Source organism: Catharus ustulatus, chromosome 20 (genome assembly GCF_009819885.2).
Source record: "Catharus ustulatus isolate bCatUst1 chromosome 20, bCatUst1.pri.v2, whole genome shotgun sequence".
NCBI lineage: Eukaryota > Metazoa > Chordata > Aves > Passeriformes > Turdidae > Catharus > Catharus ustulatus.
Genome location: NC_046240.1, coordinates 6,537,537 through 6,560,606, shown reverse-complemented (window position 1 = coordinate 6,560,606; position 23,070 = coordinate 6,537,537). Strand labels below are relative to the sequence as shown.

General features: G+C 38.8%; 1 protein-coding gene across 1 annotated transcript in view; it reads left to right on the top strand.

Moving 5' to 3' along the window:
* CA10 (carbonic anhydrase 10) overlaps positions 1 to 20,857 on the top strand; it is a 173,031-nt gene extending 152,174 nt beyond the window's left edge. Inside the window, exons 6-10 of the mRNA XM_033076882.2 lie at positions 9,563 to 9,658; positions 11,175 to 11,247; positions 16,335 to 16,489; positions 18,701 to 18,875; positions 19,660 to 20,857. Coding sequence (XP_032932773.1) covers positions 9,563 to 9,658; positions 11,175 to 11,247; positions 16,335 to 16,489; positions 18,701 to 18,875; positions 19,660 to 19,682 — 522 coding nt within the window. The 3' untranslated portion in view covers positions 19,683 to 20,857. The remainder of the gene's footprint in view (positions 1 to 9,562; positions 9,659 to 11,174; positions 11,248 to 16,334; positions 16,490 to 18,700; positions 18,876 to 19,659) is intronic.
* Positions 20,858 to 23,070: the final 2,213 nt, after the last annotated feature.

Here is a 23,070-nt window from a genome sequence, read left to right as displayed (position 1 = left end):
GGCTTCCTGCCAGCACAACAGAGTTTATTGCATGGACAAAACAAATTTCAAAGACTTCTGTTTGAATCACTGCCCAAAGTCATCTTTTCTAATTGCAGAAAGTCCAACAAACCAAAGATTAGTTCTTCAAGAACTCAACATTTTAAAGCATGGCATGTTCCCTGATCTTCCTTCATTAAGGCAAAATATCTCTTTGGCATTTCAGGTATTTCCAGCATTTCACCTGTATAAACTAACCTGCAAATGAATACAGACTGTGTTGTCTATTACGGGAAAAAAGCTTTGACTTCTGTTGCCTGATGTAGAAAGCTGATAAAAAATACAAATGTGACTGTACTGCTGCCCCTTCCACCACCATCACATCCATGTCCTGCACGTGTTCAGCAGTGTTTGTCAACACCCTGCTTCTTTCACCAAAGCCTTCAGAGGAAGCTAAAGGGCTTACTTTAGGAAGATAACTGGCTTAGTTCCAGCTCTAAAGTGTCACTTATCTTTCCTGCTGAGTTTAACACCACTCAAGTCATTCAGAAACAAGATAATTTTATATTTGTCTGCCTTAAGCTGTACTATCTCCCATTCTTAGATAATCCCTTTCCTCTTGTTTTTTTTTTTTCTTGCTTGCTATTTCTCAATTTCAAATTTGCCTATTAAATTACAAACTGGCTCTTATGCCATTCATATGAACACCAAAATGCACTTGCACTTCCCTTGGCTTTAAAAAAAGCTTCCAGGATATTCTTCAACAAAAATGAAAAAAGTCCACTTATCTTCTGCCTGCAAGGCAGATCTGTGCCAGCTTTCTCTGAATCTTTGACTCTGCACCTCTGACAGGTGTTAAATTTCTTAGAATCATTTCTAAAATTTGACTCTAATTTATCATCTCATCTAACACAGCATTAATATCTTAAAGGACCTCTGACAATTCAATAAAGCATCATTCCAGAAATGCTCTTGGCTATTTTGAAACAAGTTGAGCTTTCTCAAACTCTTCTGTGTTTGAACTCTCAACTCACATTCAAACAGCAGCTTAACCATAAATTATATCAATTTCAGCTTTTTTCCTCTTTTATTAGGCTTAAAAGTTTTCCTGTTATCATATTTTGAGGTGCTGGAAATCAAGTGGAAATCCCACAAAGTTCTGCCAGAACTATTTGGATTCTGATTTCTTTTTGTGCCTTTTATGGGTGATATGTCACAAATTGTCATTGCCATGGATCAATGACACAACTTGAACTCCATAACATGACATTCATTATTGAGATGTTTTCCCAGTACTAGTAATTTTACATCTGAACCTCTCACAGTATTGGTACTGAGAAAAATGCAGCTATTGCCATGTTGGAGTTGACAAGCTGGGCAGAGATGGGAGGGAGATCTGCTCAAAGGCAGAGTAGCACTTGAACATGATTTTTTTAACATCATTGGTGAGCAATCCAGTCACTAAAGTGGAAGGAGAGAAGAGCATGAGAAAAACAAAATCTTAGAATTGTTGGAAAAGATACTTTAAATTGAACAAGTTCAACTGTTATCCTGTCGTTTGCCAAGGTCATCCCTAAACCTCATCCCCAGGTGCACATCTGCACATCCTTGTGGGATGGGAGCTACACCACTGCCCTGGGCAGCCTCTTCCAGAGCTTCATAGCCCTTTGGGGGCAAAAATCTTTCCTAAAATCCAATGTAAACCTCCCCTGGCAAAAATTGAGGTAATTTTCTCTCATCCTTTAGGTGGGAGAAGAGACCAGCACCCCCAGCTACCACATCTTCTCCAGTGGACAGTACCAACAGCTTCTTAAAATACATCCCCAGTTTTATTCTTTATTGCTTTCCTCATATCCACACATTACTGGCACTCTGGGAATATAAAGTCTTGTGCTTCATTTGTGGCACAAATAGGAAAATAGCATTCTGAATTTACAATGCACTTTTGTGCTCAAGAAAGCAGGTAAAACTGATAATTGCCTTATTCTGCTTCTGGTTTGGAACCCTAAGACTAACCTTTACTTCATAGTTAGCATTAAACTTTATTTTTCCTTACTAGAGGATGAAATGAGGATAAAAGAGGCAAGATCTAGATTTTCACTAGACCAAATTCTCTTAACTTTTTTTTGCTCATCCTTTTATTCATCAATCTGTGATGTCTCTCTGCCCTTGCCCATCATGCCCAATCCCCGAACAGAAATGGAACTACAGATGGTTTTTTGGCAAGGTGGACTGAGAGCTGTGGTGGATTTTGGAGAAGGTTTGAACTGCTGATTGCTCTGTCAGTGACCTGCTCTGGCATCCTTTGTATTCAGTGTCTCAAGGCAATGCAATGAACAACAGAAATAGCATCAATCACCACTTCCCCACATTCTTGACATGCAGGAACCATTTTCTGCTGCTTTCTGGGCTCATTGTGAAAGAAGCACAGAATTCTAGCAGAAATACAGAGCACCATTATGTAACTGAATCTACCAAATGGAGCATTCATACCGAGTTCATCATCGTGGTGTCTGAGCATCTGTTGTATTTAAAATGAGAAAATATTTTAAATGCAGTGTTTAGTCAGAAAATCCTGCACGAATCCAGAAATGATGATAGACTCATCTCACAGTGGCTGTTTTTTTCTTACATTACCCCTATTCACTCTAAAGGCACAACTTTTGTAGATGATGGTTTGGGTCAGTTGCAAATTACAGCTGGCAGTGAAATTCTGCATCAGCCAAGACATAATCAACATTAAACTTCAATTTGATCCTCACACAAAGCAAATTGCAGAGAAGTGTCATTTATTCGTGTTTACCCAGCTCTTGCTCATCTGCTAACAGTGAGTGACAGGAGTGGCTGAGTGGCAGGTCAGACAGAAATTCCCATGTTGGGAGCAACTGGCTCAGCAATGACTCCCCTGCCAAAAACCCTCCTGAGTCACCCAGCAGCCAAGGAGCTCCTCTGTACCTCTGGGGCTCAGTTTGGGTTTTTCTTTCCTTGCATTTTCTGCTGTGTGGAAAAGAGTACAAATGGTTGTGACACCTGCAACACTTCCAGAAGCATTTGGATGTCAGGAATCCATCACCTCTCACTTCTACTTTTTCAGCCTTTTTACTTAATTTTTTTGTTGTTGGCACAAAGGTGAAAGTCCCAAGAGCAAATTCTGAGATATGCACAGCAATCTGATCTCTTCAGACAATAATTTGTGCTTTTTACTGTAGTAGATGCTTAAGGGAAATGTAAAGTTTTAAATATTACCTAAACTAGTCTTGTTTCCTGCTTGCACATAAATTAAAGTAAGACTTAGGAAAGAAATCAGAGTATATATAAACATTAAGGAGAAAGACTTAATGTCTACATTTCATTCAGGTCATATTTTTTAATATGTTCTAGCTTCATATTTACATATAAACAAGGAATAAGGTTCTGTTAGAGCCTCATCAGTGTGAGACACCAGGTCAGCAGCCCAAGTGGCATCTAGAGATAACTAGAGATAGCTACTTCAACCTTAAAGCAGATTATGGCAGAGCCTTCTATATTACTATATTTATTTCTATATTATATTATATTATATTATATTATATTATATTATATTATATTATATTATATTATATTATATTATATTATATTATATTATATTATATTATATTACATTACACTACATTACATTATATTATATTACATTATATTTATATGTTTCATATATATATATAATATATATATTCATTTTTAGGAGCTATAACACATGCTGAAAATAGCACCCCATGTTAACGTGCTACCAAGGAATTCTGGGTCAGGCTCTCTGTTGAACATCCTTTATTGCAAGTTAGTTCTTGTTACCAACTGCTCTAACAAAATGTTTAGACACCGTTTATAGCTTCAGTGCTAATTCCAAGCATGCCATTATTTCTAATAAAGTAGATTTTGCAGCCAAGAGTGGTTAACCCAACTGCATTTCCACTTTACTGCCTGATTATTGCATTTCTCTACACAGCTGTCTGCTCAGAAGCAGGAGAATAATTAGTTCCTTCCATGTATTCTTGTCTTATTCTTTTAAGTAAAAAAGAATTCTAATACTGTTTATTTATCTGAGATACAATTGCTGGCACATAGCTATAAATGTGGATGACAAACCTTTGTTAAACTATTAAACCAGTTGTTTATATACATTTCTTTTAAATCACAAAATAGCTGTCAAAATCAGTAAAAACACAAAACAAAGCACAAACCACATTTGTCAGCAACAGCCTAAATAACCTCAGTTTTAATAAAGAGAACATCAAAGAGAGTCAGAGAGAAAAAATTGTTTCAAGCAACTGGTTTTTTGTATTTCTCGTTAGTTTAATATGGCAAAGTTAATATTTGTAACAGATTTTAATCTTAAAACTGCAGCTAAAATGCAGAGTAAACTGCTGGAAGTACAGGTGATCATGTACAATTCATGTTACCAATTTATTGACAAAGCAAGAGCACTGCACTGCTGTGAGCTTATACATGAAGAGTAAAAGGTAAATCTGTGGATTAGTTAATCAGGATGTAGGTAAAAGAACCTTGCCAAACACTAACATTGCATGGTTGAGTTCCCTGGGCATGAAAATATGGGTTTGTTCTTCAAAGAGAAGAAAATTCTCCTGCATCACTGCCAGGGATGGGAAACAAGACAAGTCAGGTGCACAGGTTGTGAGGAGCTGGTGATGTTCTCCCAGCTGCTGCTGTGCTTTCCACAATGCAGGATGTACATTTCATTTAATTTTATTTAGGACTGCTTTAAAAACAGTTTTGTCAGTCATACAAATTGCACTGATCTCATACCTGTTCATACCCACAGAATTAATGCCATAAATAACTCCTGAGTGATGCCACATTGCTGCTCTTTCCAAAGGGTTGTATTGCAAGAGCAATTATATTTTAACAGGGGAATAACTGTTGTTATTAATAGCTTTTAACTCAGTAAAATTATTTTTTTCTCTCTGGGCACCCACCGTGCAGAAACTACATTTCTTTTGCTGGTTTTATTACACTTTGGATAAACAAAAATGCATAATTATTTTCCTTAATGATATCTTAGACACTTCTTACAGGAACTCTGAATCAAAACAAACATTTAACCTGTCTTCTTGAGCAATTTCATTTGCTTTTGTTCCCTGCTGTGCTGGAAACACGCTTTGTGCTTGCTCTCAGTGAGGCACCCCAACAGTTTCTCAGGTAGTGCAGCATAATAGAAATATTATGGTTATAGATGAGCTGTTCCCTGCTGCCATTTACTTCATGCTTTACCTCCCTTGTCATTTACAAATCAAAAATGTTTATGGACTCAAAAATGTTTACAACTCTTCCAGTTAGAATAAAGGGTATTCTGTCATTCCCAGGAGGACTGTGGAAGAATGTGTGTGAGGTACTGCAATATTCTAAATTCCTTCATATCAGCAGTGGAGAGACAGGGACGTCTGACTTTGGATCAGAAACCAATTTTTATTTCAATAAATTCTTTTATTGAGTACACAGGGTGTTTATACAAAGTATTATTTGTATGGCACTTATAGGAGGTTCTGGTTTTGGTAAAAATTCTTCATGAGATCACCTGGTAACATTATCTCATCCCAAAGTTTCAACATCCCAATGTTTCTTGGTCACTTCTTGCCCAGGGAGCCTTTATCTGTGTCTGTCTCTCCCATGGTTTCTGATTGATCAGACCCAAGATACCAGACCCCTTTATTGTTCCATTGTACTCTGGTTTTTTATTCCCTATTCCTCAGTTTCCTATTGCTGCATCTTAGGCTGCAGCAGAACATGGAGAGTCTTGAGAGGCTAAAAATCTCTGTTTCTGATTCTGATCTTGGTCAATGCTCATTCATGGGTGATGGAGCAAGGCCAGGTTCTGGTTTTTCATCAGCTAAAAGAGAGTAATTAATCTTAATTCTCTTTTTTCCCCTGCAAAATAGAACTTCTGTAGCTGGAGGAAAACAAAGAGGTTTCAGTTGTTCTGTGGCAAATTAATCTTAAAGGGGGAATCTTCCAAAGAAAATCAATAGGTTAGAACAAGATTCAGTATTGCCTTTGAGCCCTGAAACTCAAACTAAACTCAAAGTTTGCTTTCAGCATTGGAAGTCTGCTCTTGTTCTGATGTGCTTTTAATAAGGTGTCATCATTTGAAAAGTGAGATTTTCATGTATGAGCAGTTTTACTTTATGTGGCTTCACCTTCCTGGAAGACTCCAGTAATATTTTATACAGACCAAATGCTTACAGGTATTTCAGGCAACTTAAATTATTCTCAGAGGAAAATTTAATAAGGTATTTTTTAATCCTGTTGTGTTCTGTGTTTAAGACATTAATTCATTTGAATCTTTCTAAATTAGCCTGTTCCATGTGAGAAACTTCGAAAATTATGTCTCCTTAGATGGTCAGCCTTTTTCTAAGAAAAGGTAAACCTAATGAATTTAACCATGGCACCATAGAAATAGCTTTAAAATAGTTTGGCTGCAGGGAGGAAGGATACTACTGCAACAAAGAGAAAGTGGCAGGTTTGAGAAAGAAAAAAATAAACTCTCTTCTTTAGGCACTGAGACCTTTGTGGTTGTATACTTGAGAGGTTTTATTTCCATAAGTGTCATCAGTCAAAACAAGAGTTTGATGTTGACTCAGGGTTCCAATGGGTGGAAGGAGAATTTTGTCCTTGTTTTTACTGACTCCTGCACTCAGCATTTTGTTTTGTTATATAAAATGAATTTAATTCATTTTTATTCTGGGACTTTGTACAGAAGGAGGCCTAGACTACAGCAGATTTCACCACTTATTTCCCTGATAATTCACAAGTTAGTTTGGCTGCTAGGGTAAAGAGTTGTACATCAAAAGGCAAATATGTGACTAAGCCTAAAAATTTCACTGAGTGCACAGTCCCCAGAACAGTGATGTTATCAGAGTTCAGTAGTACCACAGAGTGATGGCTAATGAGCATTATAACCTCTGTGTGCTCTCAGAGACCTTCACTTGTCCTGCTTCCTGACTGCCAGAATTTGGTAGAGGACTCCACTGGCTCCTTTGACATTTTTTATATAGCTCCCAATTGAGACAGGACAAAAATAATTTAAATTAACACATCATAGCAGTAATTTCGACCTTATTTTTTTGGTCTGTGAACTGCTGACTGTAAACAGTAAAGCTACGCACCAAAAATTTTCTGATCTTACCAATGCAAATTTTCTCTTTCAGAATTTCCACTGCCCCTTTTTACATCAATGTGCAAGCACTAAAACAGCATCACAGAGGGGTTTGGGGGGTGGTGAGAGGACAGTGCTTGAGTGACTTTTATATGAAGCTTGTACAATGTACTTAAAAGAAGAATACATTTTGCAGTCAGGGCAGAATGTGGGAAATATGTTTGAACACACCATCTATTTCTTACCTTCTCTTGGAGTGAGATAATAATTGTGTAGGTTTCACATACCTTTGGACTCACATCTTTAGGTGGCAAAGTGAGGTTTGGTCTGTGTAACTTGGCTGCAGATCCTGTAGGGACATCATTCCTGCAGAAAAATCCTCACAATTGCATTTCAGACTGAATAACCAGACCTCACATTCATCCAAAAGACAATTTTACAAATACAGGCATTAAACCCTGTTTCATTGAGGTTTAGGGGTTGCTTTTTTTCCCTCATTATAAACTTGGACAGCACATTTTAATGACATTTCTTTACTGGCAGTCTTAGTCTTGGACCATTTGTACAGTGACAACGATTACCAGATAAAAACCAAGTTAATACTGATCTTGTTCACAGCATGGAAGTCCAGAAATTTCTCTGGACAGCATTTAGAAGTATCAGCACATGAAAGACAGACCTGATTTTTAAATGTGAACATCAGGCTGCTGCAATTCTGACAATACCAGAACAAGAACCTTCCTTTTCTAATTGACATCTAAAAACTAAGAAAGATCTTTAGGGTAATAAAGCTGACTAGCCTTTCATCTGTTCAGAAGTACTTAACTGCCACCAGAGTTCATTAAATTTATTCATCTTGTTTTTAAAAAAAGGTACAAATTGCAGTGTAAATTGTAACAGTGTCTGGTGATCCCAGACAAATCAAATATCAAGATTCTGGGTAAGACATTCACATAGGCAGTGAGACAAGGGAACTGTGCCTTTGTAATGTGAAAGTTCCAGCAAATCATAAAACTGAAAAGCAGAAGGAGAGCTGCAGGAGCTAAGGAGAACCTGGTTAACAATAATACAGTAAGTGCTTAACTGTAGGAGCCTCTGTAACCAAGTTTGCAGAATCTGGGGGCAATGAATATCAGTATTTTGAATTCTGTGAGTGGTGCTTTTAACAGTTCCAAACTCATATCCCATATGTTTCCTTAAATATTTCAACCCCTGACTCCTCAGCCTGGCATGAGGCTGCAGAGTTCAGATTATTTGTTGCCTGTGGCAAGTGCTGCTGGAGCAGGGAAGTGATGTCAGCCCCTGCAGTGCAGCCTGTGACTGGATGTGGGTGAATTCACAGGCTGGCAATTCAGAGGAAAACACGCTGGTCCTGTACCTGTTGGAGCCAGATGGTCACTGAAATTACAGTAATTTCACGATTATAAGCCACAACATTTTTACTAAAATTTTGGTCCGTACCCAAAGTGCAGCTTATAATCAGGTGTGGCTTATATATGGACAAAGAACGAAAAGTTGCTGTTTTAGTTTGGAGGACAGGTGTCTGCTGAGAAAGGCAGGAGCTTCTCTTTGAAATGGAGAATGGAAACCCCTTCCCTCCAAATTATTATAATTTTGAAATCAAGGGGTTTTCAGGCAAAGATACGGGAATTAGGAATAACAGTTCTTTTCTAGGGAAATTAAAATAGAAATACAGTACTACAAAGAAACAAACTCCAAACCCTGACACAGTCAGAGTACAGCCTGACACCCGTCAGGCAGGGTGTTGGCAGCAGTCCCATTCCATGGTGGCTGCATCCTCCTGCAGTGACAGATGTGGCTCAGTTGGAGCAGTGCTCCTGTGCAAGGTGCAGTTTCCCTCCGGAGCTCCAGTGGTGATGTAGAGAAATCCGGTTTTCCTCTGGAGTCCAGTGGAGAAAGGGGCTCCCTTAGTGTCCCAAAACCTCTGTTTTTATCTTGGTAAGAAATGTTGGGCTCTTCCCCCTGGCTGGAGCAACTCCCAATGGGATGCAGTAATTTTATCAGTCCCACAGTGGGACTCAATGGCCATGAGCAGACAATGACTGGCTGGAGGAAGGATGGGTTGTGAAAAGATAAAGAACAATGCCCTGCCTGGTTTCAATGGATGGCCCATTAGCAGAATATCTGCCATTGAGATCAGGATCACTGCCCCCACCCTCAACAGATGGTGATAGGACAGATACCTTTTATCACACTCTGGATTGTAATGTGTGACTTATAATCAGGTGCGTCTTATAATCGTGAAATTACTGTGTATTAAAATTTCAAATGCCTGAAAAATGCCCCTGCTACAAACCACCCAAAGCAGAGATGGATTCCCAGTACAAACCAAGCAGAGTGGGGGGAGTATTTGGAAATACTGTGTGGGATGATTTGCCACTGGTTAATTTAATCCTTCCCTTCATCCTTTTCCAGGTTCAGCTGATCCACTATAACCACGAGCTGTACACAAATGTCACAGAAGCTGCAAAGAGTCCTAATGGGTTGGTGGTAGTTTCCATATTTATGAAAGTAAGTACTCCATACTACAGATTCCTAATATATAGACAGTAAACTTTTCCCTGAACTGTAAATGTAGGAGTTACACTCCTCATTATGCCACAGCAGTGCCCAGAGGCTCTGATCTGGAATCCAGAGGCAGCTTCATCCTGAACTGAGCACACCATCTCTGCTTCAAAGCTTTTACAATATAAGGGAAATTAAACAGGATAAGGGAGGTGGGGAAAAAAACCCCTTACATCATAAACATCACTCATAAAACCTTAATGGCTATGGCAGAAGTCACTAGCTTTGCAGATTTAATGCTTCTTCATGCAATGTTATTCATCCAAATCTCTTCTAGAAGGTTGAGGCCCTGGGAAAGAGGGCATGTCATGCTGATGTGTCAAAGCTAGCAAAATCAGTTTTTCCCAGTGTTATTTAAAACATCTTAAAACTATCAAAACTGAAAAGAACTTTAAAAGTAGAACTTCTAATATCTTCCATTTCACAGAGCTACAAAGACATGAATATTTTGTCTCCATCCTGTTGCGTTCAAGGTACATAGTTAAGACAATCAATTGTAGTGATCTAACACTGAACTCAAGACTTTGGTTTTCCCAAAACCCCTTAATTACATTGGAGAAAACTTTTTTCTCATTTTATATAAAAAATGTATTTCTCCCCTCCAAATATTGTAAATATTCTGTCATTATGTATCTCACCTCATCACACCTTGGGTATGGGATAAGGGGATTATTGCTCTAATCCCATTTCATAAAGGTCCTAACAAAGCCTTAACCTCAGAATTAAAAGTATGCATTTCACAGAGCATACTGAATAATTAGATATAAAGGACAATTTTCACACAGGAAGATATGTAGGCTACCCTTTTTTTTTTCCCCATCCAAAATGTATTGTATTATGACCCAACAATCTGACCTGCATTCATGAAAAAGGGGAAGAAATAAAGAAAAGACAGAGGGAATCTTGTCAATATTTAGAAGTACCTGCAGGGAGGTGTCAGAGGAAGGACCAGGCTCTGGAAAAAAGGCAACAAGGGGGCAGAATCTGACACATGGAAAGTTCCACCTGAGCATGAGGTGTTACCTCATATGCTACCCATATAAAAGCCATAGGAAGAGAGCTTTAATTTGCAATTAAAATATCCTGCTGCAAGGAAAATATATTTATTAATAAATAAAATAATAGAATACTAATGAAAATCCTGCCTAATATATCAACCACCTGCAAATTTCACCAGAGCTGTTGGAGAAGAAACCTGTGCTCACACTTTTATTCAGGCATTAATTTCTGTTCACCCTGTTCTCCCATCCTTTGTTTTATTTATTTTACCAACTTTCTATCAAGCTTCCTTAGAAAAACAAGTAAGTGATTATTTCCTTCTCCCACAACAATGGAAAAAAGGCAGAACCCAATTGGAGGAGTATCAGAGGGTGAGTGTGTGTGTGCACACATGAAGAGCTGCAGTTCTGGCAAGCAAATGTTTGGGAGAAGGTTTTGACATTGTGCATTTTGTCTTCTGTAGGTATCTGAATCATCAAATCCATTTCTAAATCGTATGCTCAACAGAGACACCATAACGAGAATAACGTATAAGAGTAAGTTTCTTTTCACTTCCTCTGCTAGCAGCTGTGTTCTTTCAGTGTCAAATAACACATTTAGTGATCCTGAAACAAGAGGCACTTCATACTGGGCAGAAATTCCAAGTCTGCATTGCCAGCAACCCTGCATGATAAACTCAGGAATGTGAAAAAGCTCATTAGGTCATCACTTCATCAAATGAATTTTGAACTTCAAAGTCTGTTTTATGTCTGAAGGTGCAACAACAGATTAATGAAATTATATTTGACACAGAAATATAGTGTATTCACACAGAATGCTGAGGAGAAACTGCCTCCTGTTAGCAGAAAAAGGGACATGTGGAGCAGCCTGGATTAAATCAGATCTGGGTATGTCAAGATGCTGCACCATTCATTGGATTTAGTATTCACCAGTGTGAAAAGTTACAACATTCCTGTCCCGCTACTGCTGCATTTAACAGATGTAGAAAGAGGTTATTAACACAGCTTGTATGTTTGTTGTATTGTTTGAAAAGCCTTTAACTGATGATCCTCAATAATTCCATGTTCATATATTGACCTTGTGGAAAACTGGAGCTTAATTAAGGTATTTTAGAGAAAATAATGAAAAATATGTAAAAAAATTAAACCTCTTCTCCTGAAGACCTCATTTCCTTTGTCAAATTGAAGTTTGTAAGTTCAACAATACCAGAATTTAACTTTCAGAAAGTACACAGCAAACTGGTAACACAAATAGTCCCTTGTCCTCTCCTGCAACACACACACCTTTCACCCCACTGATGTTCTTCTGATTTTACCTGACAATTAACAAATCTTGTTACACCCTTGGTCCAAATAAGAGACTTCTATGATAATAAAACTCTCTACAATACCTATGGAAAGGAAGGCAACAGAGGGTTCTCCTCAGAATGTTTTTTCCAGATTGTTCTATCGGTATCAAATGTCATTTTCTCTGCTGGGAAGGAGCAGATCAGTCCCATTTTTAAACTGCTTGTCCTGATTCCTTGCAGGAACATTGCAAGGCTGTTTTACAAGAGCTTCCTGCTGCTGCAGCATCCTGGGAGCAGGGAATTATTGTTATGGTTGTGTGTGCTTTTCCCAGCTCTTTCACCACAAATTCCATATTCCCAGCCAGATGTTCTCCCATGGGGACACACCCTCCCAACACCAAATATTTCATTTGTTTGCCATGTTTACAGTGGGAGCTCTTCCTCTCTGGAGCTGTCAGCATCCCACAACCTCCCATTGCTTGTTTTGTCTCCTTACAATGGAAACACAATTCCAATCACACCTAATTTGGGCTTACTAAATGAAATTCTGCATGAAGATGAATACACAGAACACAAGCTGGAAAAGCAGTGATTTGCTTTAATTTTTAACCACTGTTTTTGCTAAGTTTATCCATTTAAAATTAAACCCCTGGTAGACACAATGCACAAAATATTCCACAGGGCATTGGGTTACTTACTGTAGTAACAAGTATTGACTGGGAATTTCTAGTGTAAATTGGGAACATGAAAGTGTTATTGAAAGTAATTTTGCAGTTGTCTTGCATGATGGATTATAGCATCATTGCTGAAAACTAATCTCACCTCTTACACTGCAAGGATTTCTAGTGTGCCTTCAGCAGCTGGAGTTTTTCAGCTTCTGCTTTAGGGCTCCCCTCCTGAAGTCAGTATTCAGTGCTGAGAAATGCCCAGACCTCATGTGCTCTAGAGGAGGTGAGGGAATGATAAATGGAGCACTGCTTCAGAGTCAGGACAGTTCATAACATAAATAAAAGGTTTTGGTTTGTTTTTTTGGTTTTTTTTTTTTTTTAAACAACAGCAACAAAATTAAGTGCTGTCTCTCCTGCTGCATGAGATTTCCACGGGCAAAGAGAATTAAAAGGGAATTTTTTTGCTCTTAGATATTAATGGCTACAGTGAAGTAAAGTGGACCCCAAGGAATTTTTAAGGAGATTTTAAAGGCTTATTTTATTGTGTTATCACAGCCCAAAGAATCTACTGTGAGCAAACTGAAACAAGGTTTTTTTCCAAGCAGGCTTTAGTCAGAAGCTGTGTGGATATCTCAGAAGAAAACTGCTTTATTATTCCTCGTTAAGTGTGCCATTTGAGGGGATAAGTTCATTTTCTTTCAAAACACTTATGCTCCATCAGCCTTCACCCAGAATCTGATTAACATCAGGGAAAAAAAGTAACTTTTTAGGTACACAAAATGCCACCTAAAAATTTGGTCTTGCCATTGTCTGGTAAGCAGAGAAACTGAGGATCTCTACATTGCTTACCCTGTAAATCTAACCTAGATCCTTTTCTGGATTATCATGATATGAACTTTAAAATCAATGTACCTTCCTCCATTCAATAAACAATATATTGCCAATAAAAAGCATTATTATAAAGAGAACATGCACGGATTTTGTGTGAAAGCTGACCCCACACATCTGTCACAAACCTGGGGATAAAAGGATTTTTAGGATTTCTTTTTAGGTAAATTATCAGAGTCAAGGCCTTTATGTAAATGAATATGAAATCTAATGAAATCTAATTTCTAGAGAGAAGAATTTCTGGGTCTGGAAATTGCCCTAAGGCAGCAGCAGATCGAGAGGAACAGATTGTGGGCTGCAGATAGGAGTGATGCTGAGGATCAGGGAAGGCTGGATGGGTTTATGAAGGGAACTTTGTCACTGGCAGGAGATCATAAGTGGTGATTTTGAGCATTTTGAACATACTTGCAGTAAATATAAGCAAGACTTTGAAGTACTGCAGTCTGGTGTTAATACCAAGCCAGCAGGTCTGCTCCTGAACAAGAAACCCTGAGTAAGATGGGGGGAAAGAGCAGAGCTGTTCATGGGGAAAATGTTGGTAACCAAATCTTTATTGTGTAATCTTCTGTCATGGAACCACCTGACTTCCCATGGGAACATAACTCATATACAGGCATTAATAAGTATTACATTTTCTTGGACAAACTCTTTATTTCATTCACCCCTATCTTCCACTTTTCATGAAGTGATATTTTCCTCCAGTTTCTCATATCAATATCCCTTGTCTCTATTAATGTTCATTTAGTTTTCCATCTCCTAGTAAACATTTCAGGGCAAATTCTGCCTGGTGGAAATTATTTTAGCCCAGCTGAAGCCAATGTGGCTGAGAAAGCAGAATTTGTCCTTAGGGATCTCTCCTGCCTGACTCTGTGCCACTTGGTGCTAAACACACCACTCTCCATGACTCATAAATAATGAACAGGATGTTCATGTGGGGAAGGGGAAAGTGTGTGATGATTCATTGAAAACAGGCACTGGCATGGAAAAAATCCATCAGTTCTCTTCTGATGCAATCCGAGCAAAATTATCAGTGCAAAATAATGTTTTAATGACTAGGACACAGGTGTGTTCACTCATCTCTACTTGCTCAAATACAACTGCATTTTGGCTGTGTTTCCATGCTTCTGCTGGAAGATTTGGGTTTAGAAAGAGGCTGCCATGGGCCAGTGAAGCCTGGGGGTGTTGAAGGAGGTGACAGTCACCTCCCAGGCACTGATGGCACTCCCCCTTCTTGGGGATGCAGCCAGCCACCAGCAGGGCAGTGACCCTGGCTCAAGCTGCAGGCACAGGGCAGAGGATTCTTGTTCTGACAGACATGAGGGCACCTGCCAAGATTATTTGTTATTTTGTAAAATAGCAAACACATTTCAAATGTGAAATAACAGCAAGGCCCTGGTCAATGAGGCAGAAACATTACACTCTCACCTTGGCACTTGGTGCTGTAGCTGCCAATATAGTTGCCCCAAAACCCTGCACCAGGTTGACTGTGCTGTGTTAAAATAAAAAACAAGGTCACATTTGCTCTGCCTGTGTTCTTTGATTTTCTGTTGCCCAAGACAATAGTCTGCAGCCTTTCCTTTTTTTCCATTAGATTGTACAAGACAAGTATTTAGCTCATCTAAGTTATTTCCTTCAGCTACAATATGTTAAATTCAAGCTAAATTACGCCTTTCTTTTTTAGCTCTTAAACACTTCCTTGATCATTTGGCTTTCTCTGCAAATCAAGGCCAGTTCACGTTGAGCATTGAAGGAACACACCTCAGTGTGCACTTTTCCTTATCTGCATTTTAATGTTCCCTCTGCAAATGAACCAAATTGGAGACACCCCACACTAATGAAAGGGTTCAAAGAGATCTCACAAATCACAACCACCCCAGCTGCTCTGAGACAAACACAAGCAGCAGTGTATCAGTAATAAAAAAATTCTATCCCTGAGTGGATGAACTCCTACAGGCTAAGATTTGGCAGGAGAATCTGAGTTTTAGCTTTGACAGCACTGCCAAAAGTACTGTAGGGCCAGCATTACCCAAGAGAAATAGTGCAGGTAGTACAGAAAACACTGAGGAGCTCTGATGAATTTTGAAAGATATAACCATATCTCATTATATTTTGGTACATATCCACAGAATAAATTCTGTTGCAGAAGAATACACCTCATTAATTCCCAGAGAGCCTTAAAATAAAGGCAGGAACCTTGGTGCTGTTTCCCAGCAAGTTTTTCACCTGCAGTTTGGCTTTCTGAGGGAGCTGGCACTGCACCCATGTGCACATGAAAGGCCAGAGCATCTTTATTATCACACATTAACTGCACCTTCCTCCATGCCACAAGGGCAATTAAGAGTTAACTCTTGGCTTTCCTGAGGCTTTGTTAGCAAAAATTGTTAATCACACCAAAAAAAAGGGAAGTTGGCATTCTCCAAAGGTTTCTACATCTCAATCAATAGCTGTGACTTGAAGAAGGTTTTGACTCCAGTCCCTCAATGTGATTCAGAGCTGTGCTGAGTGCTCAGCTCTCAGTGTGAACAGAATCTCAGTGCAGCTCCATGAGCAGGGTCAGGGATGTCACTTGTGTTCCTTGTTCTGTCCTAAACTGGAGCATCCACAAATGTGCGTCTGTTAAACTTCATTCTTTGGTAAAACTGAACATCATGTCATCATGTTCTGGAATTAGGAGACATGAAAAGGGTGGTGTTGTTTGTTTTGGTTGTGGGGTTTTTTGTTTGTTTGTTTGTTTTGTGGTGCTGCTGTTTTACCTGGGCTGTTTCCCTCTGTTCTCCAGATGATGCATACTTACTACAGGGGCTTAATATTGAGGAACTTTATCCAGAGACATCTAGTTTCATCACATATGATGGGTCAATGACAATTCCACCCTGCTATGAAACAGCAAGCTGGATAATAATGAACAAACCTGTCTACATAACAAGGATGCAGGTAAAGCAATTTACACATTACTCAGTCTAGGATAGGTACAAAATATTATTTTAAACACAATATTAAAGCTTTTCATATTCAACCCTTGTGCTGTAGGCATCTCTGCATGCAATTTATACAGTTTGCAGAAGCACTGAAGAGGTTTTTTGTCAAAATAAAAATATTGACTGTTTAGAGCTCCGTCAGTATCTGCACACACAAACTTTGAGGGGGGCCCTGTTTTCAGTGGGTTTGAACCAAATGGTTTCCAGCAGTCCCTTCACAACTGCATCATCCTGTGCTGCTGTGAACAGTTACCCTAAAACAGGTACAGCAGTGTGGTACAAACATCACTGAGGTTATTGAGGATAACAGAGGCCATTCCTAGGTCTGAGTGAACACATGTCCACAGCACATTAATGTGACAGAGACACAGTGTCTGGAGCCTTCTGGAAATTAAATCAGCCAATGCTTTCTGGTATAGAATAAAATTACAGGATACACACCACAAATACCTTTGGAAAAATCAGATTTTTTTATTGAAGCCTGTATTAGAGACAAGCAGGAGAAATTCTGCAAGAGAAACCACAACTTCACATCCAAAAGGAAGCTGTTGAGGAAACACATCAGTGGAAAAATCTCAGAAAATACATTTCTCTACAACTTGCTTACAATCCAATGCCTGGCATCAGAAAACAGCAAATTTAACAGCAATTGCCCTTTCTCCAGCATTTCCATCAGTGAGTTGCCTACAGAGCTGTGAGCTGAACTAAAACCTCCTCTCTTGCATACTGGAACCCCAAGGAATACTTGTAGCACCATCTGTCTGCCCCAAGCAGGCAGGAGAAGAAATGTGGCCTGAGAAATGAAATGAGGAACAAGAAAACAACCCCAAATACCACTTTGGGATTTAAACTCATATTAACATTGTAAATAAGATGACTTTTAAAAGCCTGAGATGTTTTATTTTTGTGATATTCCTTCTGTCCAGTTTGGGCTGGAGGCATAGAAAGCACTTTGTTTCTTTTCTAAGTGGGCAATTTGGGAGAAGGACACAGCTGAGCACAGGCAAAATGTTCAATATTGTGAACTTTTCAAACACAGGACCTGAATATTTTCCTACAAGCAGCATTTTTAGGTCCAGCATTAATATGCAAAATAAGGATTAGAATATTTCTAGTCTGTGCTGCTACCTATGGGTTATAACCTCATGACACTTGCTCCTTTGTCATGCTTTAATGGTTAATCACATCCTTCATTAATACTTAGTTATATCCTCCTTTATTAATGCTGCAAATGGATTTTGTGGAATGCTTACTAATTATGCTGTATGCTCAGACAATGCCCAGCTCAGGTTTTCCCTAGAAACTGGTAAAGATTTCAATACATAAAACCCAGCCACTGGATTTCCCCATTAAATGCCATAAGCAAACCTCTTAAATTGTACACTGATGTAGAAGATATCTTTGTTTTATATCTTTAAACCAAAATATTGAGGATTTCTGTTTTGTAACTTGAAACTTTTTTTTCCCCTTTTTGATTTTGGTTGACTTGAATCAATTAAGAGTTGCAGTAGTCACCTAACAGCCATTTCTGGATGCACAGGATGATTCAGTATTTCCCTCTGTGCTGTGAAACATCTCAGAAGAAGGCTGGAGTCTGCTGTAGGAACACTCAGTCACAGCACAGACAGCATCATGACAGACCTGTCAGCCAAAAAAAGCCTCTCACTTTTTAACATCATTAATTTCACGACTTCAGCAGCATCACTGTCACTTTTCCTTCCCATCCAGCCTGCCCCTACCTGGTTCTTGAATAACACCAACAAAGCTGTGGCTTCTCAACTGAAAGCTGCACTGATGGCTACAAAACTCAGGAAATTAGCTCTTGTCATTCATCAGGTTCATTTGCTCTGTACCAGCTGCTGCCATCCAGCACTGTGGATTCAGTTACTTTCCAGCTCACCCAAGGACACTTCAGTACTGTGTTCATTTGCTCCACCCAAAATTAACCAGTTCACTGATTACTCTCATTTAAAATGGGGCTCAAAAACAGAGGAGCACACAAGGAATGGTTTTAACTCTTGATTACAAATTTTCAGAGTTAACTGAAATTCTGTTTTACTGAAATTCTGTTTTACTTGCATTTATTAACTAATCTATTTAATAATATTGTATGTTGTTTACTTACAGCAAAGACCAGTTCTAAAAACCACTTGTTTTCTCTTTGTAGATGCATTCTTTACGACTGCTAAGCCAGAATCAGCCATCACAGATATTTCTGAGCATGAGTGACAATTTCAGACCGGTCCAGCCTCTCAACAATCGATGTATCCGAACCAATATCAACTTTAGTTTACAGGGAAAAGATTGTCCAAACAATAGAGCACAGAAACTACAGTATAGAGGTATGTTCCACCTCCAGAATAACCCTTTCTGTGCTTTCACTGAGCTCCTTTCTTTGAGAAATCCAAGGGTATAACAAAGCAAATTAAAACACATAAAACTCCACATCTGGGGGAATAACTGTGTCAGTCAAAATCCACACATTTGAAATGGATGAGTAAATATGCAGGAAAAGGGACATCAAATATGTCTTTTAGTAGTACATAGGACAGGTCCTTGGTTTTCTAGCCTCATTTTAAGTCTTCTCACCTTACAAAGTGCATTTTGCTCTGGTTTACTCTCCCACAAAGGGTAATGAGCTAGTCTTGACGACAAAATTAAGAACTGATAAGACCTAATCATGCTTTCAAGGTGCACCACCATAACAAACATCTGAACTGCTGAGTGTTGTGTCAAGCTTTGGGTATAAACAATGAAGCAGCTCAGTCACCTGCAGCTGGAGCCCTGCACTGCCACAGCTGTGGCTCAGTACTGAGCTTTAATGTTCTCCTGCATCTTTGAGCCCCATGCACACAAATAATGGTGCTGGAGTGCCCTCACAGCAGTAATAGCATCATTATAAATAGCATTAAAGGAAAAGAAAGGACATTTTCAGCAGCAATACTTCAAAGAAACAGTCATTCAGACTTAATTCTTTTCTAGAAAGAGGAGGAAACTGATCCTCCTGGTTTTTTAAAGAAATTTTGTCTAAGCGTCTAATACAGTGTTCAATCAATTTAATTCACAGTGTTAAATATATTTGGAGTTTATTGATCCATATTTTTTTTTTTTTTGTTTCTCTTTCAGTAAATGAATGGCTCCTCAAATGAGACAGAGCAGGCAGGACCCACACCCTCAGTGGAATGCTCCTCCTGGGAACTGCCATCATCTCCAATGCACCCACCTCCCTCTCTGGGCTCACCATGTGCTGTGGGGAAAGAGCTGCCATGCTGGGAAACTCCTCCAAATTCATTCATGTGATTGGTGGCCATTTCAAAACAAAGCAGAACAAAACAAAACAAAGAGAAAGTATTGCAGTAAACGTGATTATAATTTTCCTGAACTAATTTAGAGTCACAAAGAAAGACTTTTCAGCCTTTGTACATATGAAATTCTTCCTCTTCTCCCCACTTCTCCCTCAATTGAAAAAAAAAAAAAAAAAAAAAGAAAAAAGGTGGCTCAGTACAGCATCAAAGTGGAGTTGTGTTCTGTGTGCCAAGTAATCCTTGGAAAGCTTTCATTATTTCACAATCATTAATGGATACTGACAAGACAGAACAAGACTACTGTAAAGGAAACTTATTTCTAGGTTCTGATCTTTCTGTTAATATAATTTTAAAAGGGACAGACTTTGAGAGATAAGTATTGTAAATATATCACTGCAGAATATAAAGGAAATTGAAATATTTCCCTCTGTCACATATCTGTAGTAGGATTTGGCAAAATCAGAATATATCCATTTTCTGTTTCTTGTTTTACAACAGCTCATACGTTGTGTTGGTTACTATTAACAGCTCAATAAATGTCTTTAACAAATTAATTTAGTTAAATTGCTTTGATTTCTTTTTTCCTTTCTGAAATAACAAGCCTCTACTACTTGTGGATGCATTCTTTGTGTTTTACTCTTTTTTTCTTCTTTTTTTTCTTTCTTTTTTTATGTCATTTCTTTGTTTGCAGCCCATCCAAGTGAGTTAATGACAATTGGGAATGCACTTAGAGGTGGTATAACCTGAACTCCACTTGATGGTCCATCATTAACAGGAACTGGGCTCAGAAGCAGAGAGCACTTGAAACATATCTCAGTTCAAAATTGTCATTTTCCTTGCTGAAGCCATTTGGAAGAAACATTCAGTCCTGTAAATTGGTGGTGAAAGGGATATTTTTTCTTTACAGATAAAGCAGGAGCTGACCAAGTAAAAGCAAATGCCTTTTTTTCTTATTTATAATGGTCATTCACTGTGTTTGGTTACTGTCAAGAACTCAATAAATGTGTTTAACAAGTTCACACAGCGCCTGTTTGACCTTCTTCAATACTGAGGGATTTTTCAGGTTTGGTTTTTTCAGTCTGGAGAGGGGTCAGGCCTCATGATCTCCATCCCTAATGCTCACATTGTACCACATTGAAGTTCCCAGAAAACAAGAGGAAGCCAGAAAATGCTCTGGAATTGTTTACACCAAATGGAAGAACAAGCACTGCAAGAAGTGTGGGGGAACAGCCAGGGAGCTTTAATGTGACAAAATTTATTTTTTCTGTGCAAGGAGCACCTGACAGGAAAGTTGAGAGTCTGATTTGGAAAGATTGCAGCTTGTAAAGTGAGAAGAGGCAGGACTGGCCTTCAGGGGACCCTCAGGATGGAGGTGGAGCCCAAAATTGTCAAAGTTGAGTGCAAGGGGCAGGAAGGTGAGAGGGGCTGGCCCAGGGGTGCCCTGGCTCCTGGATCCTCCCAGCACATTGTCAATTATTTGATTCTCAACGTATTTAATCCCCAGGATTCTCTTTGTGTATCTGTAAAACACTTGATCCTCAAGTTATTTCGTTTGAGGCATTTCAGATGATTTCCAACACCATGCAGTGACTGAAAAATCCACAACACAGCCTCAGAAATGTCACACAGCAAGGATTGCACTGCAGGTTAATAATGTCAAATTCTGCAATTGAAAAAAGCAAAATTTCCACCTCAATATTTACCTAGCTAATAAAAACTGAGAAACAATGGAAATCACATTGCTTCAATATTTTTGAGTGATCTGTAACTTATGAAGTTATTTCTCCTACTTGTTTGGTACCTTTTAAACTTCACTTAGGGTGCAGAGTAAAGTTACTGAGAGCATAAAATCCACAATGCATCAATCTCTATTTTTGGACAAATATCCAGCAGCTGGTCCAAGTTTTTCAGTGACAGAAGGTAAGGAAGATAAGCCAGTCCTCCATAATCAAACTTGCAATAAGTAATAAACCTATTTTCTATTTTAATGAAAGCTGATAGAAAGGATTTAAGGGGAGGGAGAGACGTGATAGAAGGGACTAGTCCTAGCAAGGAATCATGCTGTGCTTTGAATTAACCCTGCAAATTGAGAAAGGGAGCAAAACTGGGACACCACAAACATTTGTCAACATTTACAACTCCATTTTGGGAGTTAAGGTTTCATATCTTGCCATGAATTGCTTAGGTTTTTGTTTTACTCATTGTTTGCAGCAGAAATAGACCCAAATAACACTCAGAATTGTTCTGCCTGCTTCAGTTTGCTCACACTCAGACATCCAGCCCCAGTTGTTCAGATCAGGAATGGAGCTGTTCAGGAGCAGACAAAGCCACACCTTATCATAAAGCCTTTCAGCAAAAAGATAAATCCAGGATCGAGCATCTGGCACAGAGTAATCCCTCCAACCTCAGCACTTTGTCCACAGTGCTCAGGGAGGAAATGCTCAGATTTGTCCACTCACGGCGAAGAATGTGATATCAAAACAATTTAGGCACCAATTTAGGTTCTCATCTGATGATAAAAAAATGAGAAAATTCCAATTTACAATACTCTAAACCCCTCTGTTTTGAGTAGTAGTCAAAAAGTGTAATAGCCAAGTTTTACAAGCTCAGTTTTTCCTTTGATTTAACCAGAAGGATAAAATATTCCTAAGCAGCAAATCAGAACTAAAAGAGATCTAAAAGAGTCTAAAAGACTTTCAGCACAGCTGTACCTATAGATACCATACATCTGTCCTTGACAGCTGAACCAGCAAGCAAACACCTCAAGGATATGCCTGGGAGCTTGGATATTTTATTATAAAATAAACTCCTCTAAAACAAAAAACATCCTTCCTCACCATTTAAAACCTCTGACTTTTCTACCAAGTAGATACTCTGAAAGAAGAGGGGCAATAGAAATTGAAAAATTGAGACCTAAACTGAGGAACGAAGACACTTTGTGCAAGGTTGTGCTCCCTGTACTGATCCAAACACTCATCACAGACAAGGAACTCCATCAAAATAACAACTTCAAAATTGGTGAATTCTTGTTTTTATGAATAGCACTGCTTGCTCTGAGTGTTCCACACCTTGGCCTTAACAAATGCCAACACTAATTGCTGCTCATGTGGCATTAGTTTGTCAGGCACCAGGGACATTGCAGGCCTGGTAGAAATAATTTTTAAGTATATTTTGTATGTCAAACAGCAGGGTCTTTCAAGACATTTATTGTAAAAAAAAAACCAAAAAACAA